Consider the following 13,067-nt stretch of genomic DNA (forward strand, 5'->3'; position numbering starts at 1 on the left):
AGCTAAATGTTTGTCAATGTTGTCAATTTATTTATATTTTCAAGGAAGCACCTCCTGGTTTTATTGATCTTCTCTATTTGTTTTTAGTTTCATTTTTCCTCTGATCTTTGTTACTTTTTCCCTTCTACTAACTTGGGTCTTCATTTGTTCTTTTTTTTTTTTTTTTTTTTAATTCCTTGAGGTATAGTTAGGTTGTTTGAGGTTTTTCTTGTTACTTGAGGTAGGCATTTAGTGCTATGAACTTCCCTCTTAGGATTGTTTTTGCTGCATTCCGTATGTTTTGGTATGTTGTAATAATTTCCAAATGTCTCAAGCTCTGTCTGATTACTCCTTGACTTCTTCTTTGATTCATTAGATGTTTAGTAGCATGTTTAATCTCCACATACTTGTGATTTTTTTCCAGTTTTCTTCTTGTAATTTATCGTTTATACCATTGGGGTCAGAAAAGATGCTTGATGTGATTTCAATCTTAAATTTATTAAACTTGTTTTGTGGCATAACATGATCTGTCCTGGAGAATGTCTCATGTGCACTTGAGAAGGATGTATTCTGATGCTTTTGGATGGAAAGTTGTACATATGTCTGTAACATGTCTGGGCCAATGTTACTTTATTGATTTTCTGCATGGATGATTTATCATTGATGTAAGTGGGGTATTAAAGGTCCCTACTATGAGTGAATTGCTATGCATTTTTCCCTTAGATTTATTAATATTTGTTTTATATATTAGGTACCCCTTTGTTGGGTACATTGGGAGAAATGTCGTATCTTTTTGTTGGATTGACTGACCCCTTTATCATTATGTAATGATCTTCTTTTGAAAGTCTATATTTAGAACACACAATATATCCCAACTTTCATTAGGTTTTTATTTGCATGTGATTATCTTTTTCCATCCCTTTACATTCAGTCTGTTTGTGTCCTTACGTCAGAAGTGAGCAGCGAATAGATAGGTCTTCTCTTTTTACCCATTCAGCCATTCTATGTCTTTTGATTGAAGAATTTATTTGTATTTAAAGTAGTTACTGATAGGTATGTACTTACTGCCATTTGTTAATTATTTTCTGGCTGTTTTGTAGTTACTCTCTGTTCATTTCTTTTCCAGCTCTCTCCCTTTATGATCTGATGGGGTTTTTTTTAGTGGTATGCTTATATTTCTTACTCTTTCTCTTTTGTGTATCTATATATTTTTTGCTTTGTGGTTACCACAACCGTGGTATATGCTGTTACATATAATAACAGTCTATTTTAAGTTGATAATTATTAAAACTTGATCACGTTCTAAAGCTCTACATTTTTGTTCTCCCCCGAACATTTTGTTTTTCATGTCGCAATTTCTATATTTTATGTATCTCTTAACTGATTATTGTAGTTATAAGTATTTTTACTACTTTTGTCTTTTAACCTCATACTAGCTTTATAAGTGATCATTCCTCTTTTTTTCCTATATATTTACCCGTGAGATTTATACTTTCAACTGTTTCCTTGTTACTAATTAGCACCCCTTCATTTCAACTTAAAGAAGTCCCTTTACCATTTCTTGTTAGGCTGGTCTAGTGGTGATGAACTCCTTTCCGTTTTGCTTGTCTGGAAAACTCTTTATCTCTCCTTCAATTTTGAAGGACATTGTTGCTGGGCAGGGCATTCTTGGTTGGCAGATATGTTCCTTTCAGCACTTTGAATATATCATGCCACTCCCTTCTGGCCTATAAAATTTCTCCTGAGAAATCTGATAGTTTTACAGGGGTTTCCCTTGTATATAACAAGTTGCTTTTCTCTTCCTGCTTTTAATATTCTTGTCTTTAACTTTTGACCCTTTCATTATAATGTCTTGGCGTGGGTCTCTTTGGGTTCTCTTGTTTGGCTTCCTGGATCTGGACATCTCGGTTCCACCCCAGAGATTCTGTTTTAATTTTCTAGGTCACAGCCCTGGTCAAGAGGAGTTTTAAAAATCTCCAGTGGATGTTAATGCATGATCAAGATTGAGAACCACTGCTTTAAACTGCTCAGTCAGAAAGGACTGTCTGAGCAAAACCTCCCCATGGTAGAGTCAGCACAGGTTAGGCTGAGTGCTCACCTGCAGTACTTGAGAGGAGTCCCCGAGAACTCACTGCCATCAGACTCAGGCTCAGATCGGTTCTCAAAGTCAGAAATTCGAAACACAGATAAGCTGGCATTCACATAGCCAACCATGCACCTGAAAGAGAAAACAAATGCTATAATTAGATCTCTGATCACTTCTGCATCCAATTCAATAAAGGCTCTACTTCCTAGAAGCTCTTGCACTTGTAAATGCCTTTAGCTAGCTCTGCCTTGTCACAAGCACTCAGGGCACACCGAAAAATCCTGGGTATGTGAAATCAGGAACAAGTCATTCTTTTATTCTAGTACTTTTTGTTCAAAATCATCATATAGAACATCACTGCACCAATCACTACTTCAGCGAAATAGGTGAAAGACAGCATTGCATAATCAGTACAAATTATAGGCAAGTCACTGCTTCTTTCCTTGATGATGTAAACACACATGCACATATAAACACATTCCTTTATTAATGAATATCTATATTCTCTCATAATGTCATGAATGTGACTGGTGTGACCATGACTCCCTCCCAACTCACATCCCTTGCTACAGTCATGATAGACTACATTCTCTGTCATGCTTTTGTTCAGGTTGTCTTTTCTGTTGGGATTCCCTATTCATTTCTTTATAAGTGGAAATAGTGCTCCTTTTCCAATGACCAACTGAAATGGCACGCTTTCTGGGAAGATGTCCTAATCCTGGCCAAAAAGCTCATTCCCTCCTCTGTATGGTGCTGCACTTAACTTCACCATTACCATACAGCTTGTGCTAGAGTTGGCCGCATACATGTAGGTCTTCTTTAGATTGTAGTTGTTTTTGGAGAACAGGTGTCCTAGGTATTTTTGTATCCTAGGATGGTCTTATGTAGTGTAGGAATCCAGTAAATACCAAATTCAATTGATTTCATATGGGCATATAGACTACTGCCTATACACCGCAGGGATGATAAGCTTCTTGAGGACACAGCTTCCATTCTCTACTGGGAGTTAGTATATTATAATACTAAAAACTTGGATTAGAGGGTCAGATTGTAGCTCTTCTGCTTTCTAGTCATGCAAATTCAGCAAGTTATGTAACTTCCTTAGACAACCACAGGGCCTACCTAATAGGGTCATTGTGGGGATTAAATGAAATGATACCTGTAAAGCAAGTGTGACAGAGTGCTTAACCTATAGCAAGATCTTAATTAAGTGTGAATGGCTGTTATGAATTTATTTATTTTTACCTTGCAGGAGGTCAACAAATAATTATTAATTTAATGAGTAAATCATAGCTTTCAAATTCCCTTCATTAACTTGTCTGGCATGATTACTCCAAGCTGCTGAACACCGAACCAAAACAATGACACAAACACAGTACTGAGACCACATGAGTTCTGTATGTTGTCTTGCTCAAGACAAATCACTGGGGTTTTATCATGGCCTTAAAAAAATGAAGCAAGCAGAAAGACCCATTTGTCAAGTCACTCATGGATGAAACAAATGGTCAGTGGGTGTGTAACATGCCTTAATCCAACTGGCAGGAGGTCTCCCCTACAACTCATCAGAAGGACAATTTGGAACTGCCTAGAACATGACATGAAAGAAAATTAGTGCCTTGATTATTAGCTGTCACAGAGAGGGAGCCAGCTTTTGTGAGCTATAGAATATAGCAGAGTCTTCTCAAGACCCAAACAGTGAGAAAGGAAAGTTCCTCTGGAAACTGGCAGAAAACAGACCCAACACTGAAATGAAATATTTACAACCCCTCCTGCACTCTTTCTTATCTCCCAAAGCAGCCCTGTGGCTTTATTAAGATTAAAGCTGCAGTTTGATGGCTGCTCTGTCCAAAAACTCAATTGAGAAAAGTCTAAATTTAAATAAAATACTGGTCTCATGGACAATACCCAGCCTTCAAAATAAAGAGGCTATATCTTTGAACTATTTATTAAGCATATTCATGTATTTCCAGTCATAAATCCAAGTTGAAAATATGCCTTTGGTGGTTCTGTACTCCTGTGTATAAAGCATCACACATGGACACAGTCCATGTATGTGTGTGTGTATATATATATATATACACATACATACACACACACACACACACACACACACACACACATATACACACCTAGTTATCAGCTGTGTAAGTCTCCCTTCCATATCCTTTCCATAATCAGGGAAGAAGAGGGACTGCTAATACTGAACTGGCTAGGCATTTCTCGAAGTCTTTTCACTGTGGTAGAATCTTCACTATTGTCCATAATAAGTAGTTGAGGCAGTCATCAAATCAGGAAAATGAGATTTCCCACAGTTCACTGTATGAAGTTTAGCCAGTGGCATTCATGTGTCAACTCAGTGACCTACTGTTACAGCAGGGAGGCCACAGGCAGTGGCAGATCCCATCTGTCCCTGTTTGCTAGCAGGAGATCTCTATACCCTCACTGTGACACACTACCAGCTGCCAGTTAGAGGAACAATGAAGCACTGACGTTCAGGCAGAGGTAAGAGATACAGAGAGGAAGGTATCAGACAAACAAAGAGTTTCTGTGAATATAAAATAATGAAGTTAATTTTCTTAAGGGGTTGGTAGATGGCCTCTGAAGGTACTTCCAAAAAAGGAGATTCAGAAAATATCTTACGTAAGGGTAGCATTATTTAAATTAGGATGCATACCTCTTCCAAGTAACTTCTGCAAAGACCACATTCATTTAAATGTGAGAATAATGGTTTTAAAACCATTCATGACTAATTGTTTCAATCCTTTACTACAAGGAAAAAGATGAGCGAGTAGTAATCACTAATAATCAGCTTTAAGGGAAAGAACAGAACCAGAAATTGACTTTTGAGTTTGTAGATTCCTGACCAAAATTACTGCAGAGTATCTTTGAGTTTTGCTATTCATTTGCCTTTGAGGTTTTACATATAGTGACACAAATGGCATGGGGATAGGACTCAAATGATGAAAAAGCTAGGAGAAATCAGATCTGGTTTACGCATTTAAAGTCAAATGTGCCTTATAGATAAATGACAAATTTATATATTAACTTATCTATAGATACTTAGGCTAATGAGATGATGACAGAAGAAAGTGGAATTCTGACTTATTGCAATAAAAATGCCAGACATCATGAAAAGGGAAGATTCAATCTCTGTACAGTAGGCTTTATGTTTTTAAATACAACTTTGCAATTGGTTATGATGTTGATCTATTGGATTATAATTTGCAAAAATATCTTGCAAACTAAGTAATGTATTTGTGATTCATTCTGTGACAATTTGAGAATTGTGTCCTTGATCAAGTCTCTAACTCCTTATGATACCACTATTTATACACGAAAATCAGCTTTGGTTTAGATCACTAAATCAGATCTATACCTCACAATAGTCCTAAGGCCTGCATATATCTTTAGAGAATGTTCCACAAGTCTAGCCTGATAACAACAGTAATTAGTTTCTCACATTCAATGGATGGGTAGGGGAGCTCAAAATGGTTATTTGTGCTATTTGAAAATAATTTTAGTTGATTAAAATTTAGTTCTGATTAACAGAACAATTTTATAGTATACAACTTCAACTGTGCTTTGTAATTTCTGTCTTCTGATGCATACCTGGAGGAGATTTTAGTTCTCTAAGCACTTTTCTAAAAAGGTTTATATGAAGATCTCTTGAAAGAGACAGTGACTTCATTTTACAAACCATAAACAATCTGAGCAGGGGCATTGGTCCAGGAATCCACCTACTGTAGGCTGTAATCAAAAGGAAGGAATTTCTTGAGAGGAGAGATGAAATATTTGAAACATTCTCGTGTACCCACTGTGTGGAGAACATTGCCTCAAATTATGGCATTCCTTTCATGTTCAGATCTGGCTGGAAAAGGAGAATGTCTTCCCCTCTATGCCACTGAAGATGCATTCCCTGAACACTCATGACAGTAGGAAGACTGCGGTTGGAGAGCACATCCAGGGAGCAGTTGAGATATCCTGTCATAGGGACTAGGGGCATGTGAACTGAGTGACTCTGGATATATGCATGAAATTATCCTTGGGGAAGCCAGGGAAAGCTGAAAAAATGGTGAGAATTCGGAGAAAGGTAGTTGGTTTGGTTGCAGTACTTTTGATTTAGAGTAAGTTTCAGTTGAAAGATGGCATTTCTACAGGTGCATTAAATCATAATAAGAAATTGGACATACTACCTCAAAAGCCTTAACATTCTAAATTTTGACAATGCTGCTCCCCTATTAGTTAAATCATTTCTAAAGAATTTTTATCAGGAAAAAAACTTAAAAAGGATAATAGAGTAGTTGGTGGGGCAGAAAATAAGATTCATGAAGAAATGAATACAAATGCAACTATTTGAAAACAAGAAAAATGACCAATGGATTAGAAGATAGAAGGTAGATCTATAAATATTGAAAGTGGCAGAAGACTCATAAGTGAAAGAGAAAAGTTATTTATAAAAAATAGCTCATGGGAGCCTAAGAAAACTGAAACAAGGAGGCTATTAGGGAAATTTTAAACCCCATGAACACTGTCTTAAATCTAAATTGTCAACATTCTAAAGCTTTGATTCACTATCATAAATGTACATATATGTTTCCACTTTATTTTTGGGTTCCCCCAAACAAAGACAGGTTTCATTCTATTTGGGGGTGGAAAAGAATTTAAATAACCATTGGAATGTAAACCCCTGGGAGTTCTCTCCTGTTAGATGAGCTGTTTGACAATTTATTGGCAATGGCCCTGAGGGCTGTTTTGTTCAGGATGGAGAGCACTGTATGAGTCTAGGCTTTGCCTTCATGTGGGTTCTCATAGGTACTCTGCCTTGATATTCTGGACTTAACCTCTAATCTCTTTCTGCTCTTCAAAGTGAGGGTAATAATGCATGTCCCACTCCTAGGGTTGTTTTGAGAGTCAAATGCAAAACAGATGGGAAAGTGGTTTAAACAAAGGCAAGCTTTTCCAGGCTCAGTCAAGCAGAGAATGTTGGCATCAGTTACAATTAGAAAGAATATGTGAGTAGTACAACATAAGTCTTTAAATCTCTTAAAATGGGATGGCATGTTCACTTAAAGTTGCTAGATAATTAGTGTCTAATGTCCACATGGTTATTATTGTAAAGAACTTTATAGAAGCTTCTTCAAATAGCTGGAATGTAGGTTTTATTACATTCAGCTGTCCATGCCTTAGAGTACTTATGTAGGATTAATAATGAAATTGGACCTAGACCAGGGGTGCATAAATTTGGCTGACTTGATTTGGTGGCACTTTACTCCTTGGGGCTAATTGAATCACAGTGGCTATACAGGATTAGTTTAGTTCTGAAAGTAAACCCAAAGGTAGGGCTGCCTGTGCAGGTAATCATAGCCCATGTGGGATGACTTCTGGGGCATTGAAAAGACTCCCAAACATATCCTACTCTAACCTACAAACCTCTAAATTCTACAATTAGAATTGATTATTTTTACTCTAGCCAAACAGGTATTTTTCTCCCACTAAAGTATGTTAAGAAATCTAAGGGCATGCTATAATTTTGCCTGGGTTTTACCTGACGAGAAATACCCAGAAAGCCCTGACTTTTGGGAATCACTTAGGTGATGCCATAGAATTGAATCTGCCTGGGATCATATATACATTGGTTAGGTCAGTAGCCAGGAAGGATTACTTATTCTACAAATACTTATTGAGTATCTATAGGGTATTTATCATGTGGTTGTATATTTCCCATGTAGAATTTGCAGAATCTCCATATGATGATACAAGAGTAATCAGATTGTAACTGTCCTCTTAAAATAAAAATGGTATAACTATACTATATCATGTGCTATTTTTTTGTCTACACACATTAGCATACCACACATTTCTCAATTCATAGTGGGCACAGGTCATGGGTAGGGGAAATGATTAATTGCTGCTCTCGCACTGGATTCCACCTAAAACTTGTCTGACCTATATTGACCCCACCTCTTCAGGATGTGTTTTCTTTGGCTAAAAGCATCATCATAATTTCACCTCCCTCCCCCACTCCCCACCATTCTAATCCTGGGTTACTCCAGTGCAGAAGCTTCTGTCTGAGTGAACCAGCATCACACAGTGCATAGGAAATGGGATTTCATGATAGTTTTATGACAAACTTACTTTTGTCCAGCTTCTCCTTGACCTGCACAAGGTCCATACTTATAAGCATACACCAAGCGAGGAATAAAGTCAGATGTTATTGCTATGACAAATGCATTTGTAATAACAGAGAGAATTCCAATGCCTTCAAGAATTCCATACCAAATTCCTATTCAAGGAGAAGTGTTATATTAGTTCCAGACATAACAGTAGAGATAATAAACACAAAAAACAACTGGGGTAAGTAATTTCAATAGTCCTTTCCATGGATCCTTACATCCCAAATACTGACACTTGTAACCAACAGTAAGAATTTGTACTTGCAAATATCTTTTTTTTTTTTTTATATATGAAATTTATTGTCAAATTGGTTTCCATACAACACCCAGTGCTCATCCCAAAGTACTTGCAAATATCTTGTCACTGAAGGAGTTCCTGTGGAAGTACTAATGTTCATCACTTAACAACTCAGTCAGGATCAGACTTAAGTCAGAGAGTTCTGGTCAATGATGAGGCACCAATATGCTAGCCAGTAAGATGGGCACTCACACTGTCAAGCCAATACCAGCCTGGGAGCTCCTGAAGCATGCTGACATCTGTGTGGGCCCAGTCCCTGTTGCATTGGCCCAGGGTAGGTGCTCACTGAATGTGTGTTTGTTTCATATGGAAGTTAAAGAACACTGTGAGCCAAGTGTATCCACATTCAATTCTCTTCTGTACACATTGGCTAAGTGCCTGCTGCCTCTGTACTAAGAACTGGATGCAGAAATGAATCAAAGGTGGTCTCTGACCCCAGGTAGTTCTCAAGAGGCTGCATCTGATTCAACTCAGCTTTTCTCATCAAAGACCAAAGGCCATCTCTGTCTTTAGAAAAACTGGATCATGATTTCTGTGACTAAGGCAAACGTTTAGGGGAAGGGTAAAACAAAGTAAAGCAAATGGAGGATTACTTTAAAAAGGATGTAAGTGATAAGTCAATATTTTAGATTCCAAGTTCTTAAGATAGAAATAACCAAACTGAGAATCTAAGCACAAATTCTCTAGTACCAGAAATAATAAATTTCTGAAAAGGTAGCTTTACTTGTCTAATATTATTTAAAGCTAACATAATTATTCTCTTGCAAGAATTATTAAGTCATCTTACATGGAAACCATAAGTAAAAATCTAAAGTTGGTATCTGATTTTATCCACTAGATGGTTAATATCTTAAAAAAATTCAAATCTAACTTACCTATGTCTTTGGCCCTTGAAGCTAAAGGTCGTCTCCACTGTGTGACAAATTTGTAAGCATCAAGTCGGATTTCAATTATGTTGTTCAGTAAGGCCAGAAGTGGTGCTAGGGGAAAAGCTGCCACAAAGATAGTTGTGAATCCAAACTGAAGAACTAGAGAATAGAAAAGGAAAAAGAACACAGAGTATTGGTTTTCTATTACTATTTTCAAAAGGATAATAATCTGAATGTGTCCATGTCTTCACCCATATTTTTCCCAATATAGAAGCACAGGAAACATCTCTACAGAAAAATGGCCAGGACACTGGAGAAACAGGCACTTCCTGGGCCTGAAAGTAATGACATCCTAGGAGAAATGACCATACCTAAGATGCAGATCTTGTTTTCTAAATACCATTTTCTAATATTTTTTTTTAATTTTTTTTTCAACGTTTATTTATTTTTGGGACAGAGAGACAGAGCATGAACGGGGGAGGGGCAGAGAGAGAGGGAGACACAGATTAGGAAACAGGCTCCAGGCTCCGAGCCATCAGCCCAGAGCCCGACGCGGGGCTCGAACTCACGAACCGCGAGATCGTGACCTGGCTGAAGTCGGACGCTCAACCGACTGCGCCACCCAGGCGCCCCTACCATTTTCTAATAAATGGAACAGAGGTCCTTGAATAAATGTTTGATTCTAGAGCTATAGCAGGGAAAATACAAGGGGAGTCTGGAATATCTCATGATGTTAGGAAGTCCTTGAAATAGAATGGGGAACATATCAGTAGAACACAGGACAAACTTGAAGAAGCTACCAATAGCCAAAGCTGGAACAATATATACAACAAAATAGATAATGATAGTATTGAGTTACAATCCAAAGACTAAGTATATAAGTCCATACTGATATAAATAACTGAATAAATGGGGGAGAAGGTATAGCTCGTCCTTATGGCAGAATTTTAATTAGCAAATTAGAAAACAAATGTGTAAAAATAAATCTAAAGGAATGTTAAAAATAGAAAATCACTAGTGGTCAAAAACATCACAATAGTAATTGTTGCAGGCAAGAATCACCAAAGAATGATAGTGAAAAAATAGGACATTTGTATATTCTCAAAGTATCTCCCTTCATGATAGTAATTACAAAGGGAAAAACATTATCCTTACCGTGGAAAAACCTGGTAGCCATCACCTTCACCAAGTAAATATTACCAATAATAAGACATATTGACATCCCATACCACTATATGATGTCCTGAGGTGCGTACATCATTTCTGTGGTGTGGTATGGACATTTCCACCACATTAATTCTTCCAATCCACGAACACAGGATGTCTTCATTTGTGTTTTCTTCAGTTTCATTCAGCAAAGTCTTGTAGTTTTCATTGTACACATCTTTCACTTCCTTGGTTAAATATATTCTTAGTTATTGATTTTGATGCTATTATAAATGGAACAGTTTTCTTTATTTCTCTTTCAGATGTTTCATTATTAGTGTATAGAAATGCAAATGATTTCAGTTGATTGTATATCCTACAACTTTACTGAAATTGTTTAGTGCTGACAGTTTTGTTTTTGTTTTGGTTGAGTCTTTGAAATTTCCTATATGCAAAATCATATCATCTGCAAATAGTGACAATTTTACTTCTTTTCTGATCTGGATCCCTTTTCTTTGTCTTGCCTAATTGTGCTAACTAGGACTTCCAGTACTATATTGAGTAAAAGTAGGGAGAGTGGACATTCTTGTCTTCTTGATCTTAAAGAAAAGCTTTCAATTGTTCTCCACTGAGTATAACATTAGATTTAGGTTTATCATGTATGGCTTTTATTATTTTGAGGGATGTTCCTTCTATACCCAATATGTTGAAAGTTTTTATTTTTTTATTTTTATTTATTTTTAATTTATTTTTAACATTTATTTATTTTTGAGATAGAGAGAGACAGAGCATGAACGGGGGAGGGTCAGAGCGAGGGAGATGCAGAATCTGAAACAGGCTCCAGGCTCTGAGCTGTCAGCACAGAGCCTGACGCGGGGCTCGAACTCACGGACCGCGAGATCATGACCTGAGCCGAAGTCGGCCACTTAACCGACTGAGCCACCCAGGCGCCCCTTGAAAGTTTTTATAATGAGAAGATAATGTATTTTATCCAATGCTTTTTCTGATGCTATTGAGATAATCATATGATTTTTATCTCTCATTCTATTAATGGATTACAGTTGACTTGCATATTTTCAACCAACCTGAATCCCAAAGATAAATCCCATGTGGTCATGATTTTTGAAGTAAAGAATACATTAAGATGATTAGTTTGCTAATATTTTGTTGAGAATTTTTGCATTTATATTTACCCATTGGCCTTTAGTATCAGGGTAATGTTGGCCTCACAGAATGAGTTTGGAAGTTTTCTCTCTTCTATTTTTTGGAATAGTTTGAGAAGGATTGGTATTTTTCTTTACATGTTTAATAGAATCCATTAGTGAAGCCATATGGTCCCAGGGTTTGCTGTGGTGGGATATTTTTTATTATCAGCTTATTCTTTACTTGTTAGTGGTCTGTTCAGATTTTCTATTCCTTCTTGATTTGCTCTTGAGGTTGTATTTTTAGAAATATATCCATTTCTTCTGGTTACCTAATTTGTCAGCATGTAATTTTTCATTAGAGCCTCTTATTATCCTATGTATTTCAAAGTACCTGTTGTATTATCTCCTTTTTCATTTCTAATTTTGAGTCTTCTCTTTTTCCTTAGTCTAGCTAAAGGTTTGTAAATTATGTTTACTTTTTCAGCACATCAGCTCTCAGTTTTGTTGATTTTGTCTATTGGTTTTCTGGTTTCTATTTCATTTATTTCAGCTCTGATATTTATTATTTCCTTCCTCCTGGTAACTTTGGGCATAGTTTGTTCTTTTTTTCTAGTTTATTGAGGTATAAAGTTAGGTTATTTGAAATCTTTTTAATTTCTTAATATATGCATTTATTGCTATAAATTTTACTTTCAAAAACTGTCTTTGTTACTTCTGGGGAAGAGAGCAGAGTAAAAGGATCCTAAGCTCACCTTGTCCCCTGGTTACACCTAGATAACACCCACATCAGCGTAAATAACTGAGAAAATGACCCAAAGATGGGCAGAACAGACTTTTCACAACTAATCATACAGAGGCCACATAAAAAATGGAAATCAAAGAGGAAATCAAAGAATACATGGAGACAAATGAAAATGAAAATACAATGATCCTAAATCTTTGGGATGTAGCAAAAACTGTTCTAAGAGGGAAGATTATAGTAATATAGACCTACCTCATGAAGTAAGAAAAATCTCAAACAAGCTAACCTTAAAATTAAAGGAGCTATAAAAAGAAGAACAAACAAAACCCCAAAACCAGTAGAAATAAAGAAAAAAGATTACAAAAGAAATAGAAAATTAAAACACATTAGGACAAATCAATGAAACCAGGAGGTAGTTCTTTGAAAAGATCAACATAAATGATAAACTTTTAGTCAGACTCACATAAACAAAATCAGTAAATGAAAAAGGAGAAATAATAACCAACATCACAGCTATACAAAAGATTATAAGAGAACATTATGTAAATTATATGCCAACAAATTGGACAACCTAGAAGAAAGGAATAATTTCCTAATATATAATCTCCTAAAACTAGATCAGGAAGAAA

General features: G+C 36.3%; 1 protein-coding gene across 4 annotated transcripts in view; it reads right to left on the reverse strand.

Moving 5' to 3' along the window:
- Positions 1-13,067, reverse strand: part of ANO4 (anoctamin 4) — a 421,314-nt gene that overhangs the window by 15,457 nt on the left and 392,790 nt on the right. For all 4 annotated transcript variants that reach the window (XM_040491102.1, XM_040491101.1, XM_040491100.1 and 1 more), the window contains 3 exons: positions 9,412-9,564; positions 8,201-8,348; positions 2,078-2,197 (listed from right to left, as the gene is read on the reverse strand). In XM_040491102.1, coding sequence (XP_040347036.1) covers positions 2,078-2,197; positions 8,201-8,348; positions 9,412-9,564 — 421 coding nt within the window. The remainder of the gene's footprint in view (positions 1-2,077; positions 2,198-8,200; positions 8,349-9,411; positions 9,565-13,067) is intronic.

Source organism: Herpailurus yagouaroundi, unplaced genomic scaffold (genome assembly GCF_014898765.1).
Source record: "Herpailurus yagouaroundi ecotype Mexico unplaced genomic scaffold, PumYag 182, whole genome shotgun sequence".
Taxonomy (NCBI): Eukaryota; Metazoa; Chordata; class Mammalia; order Carnivora; family Felidae; genus Herpailurus; species Herpailurus yagouaroundi.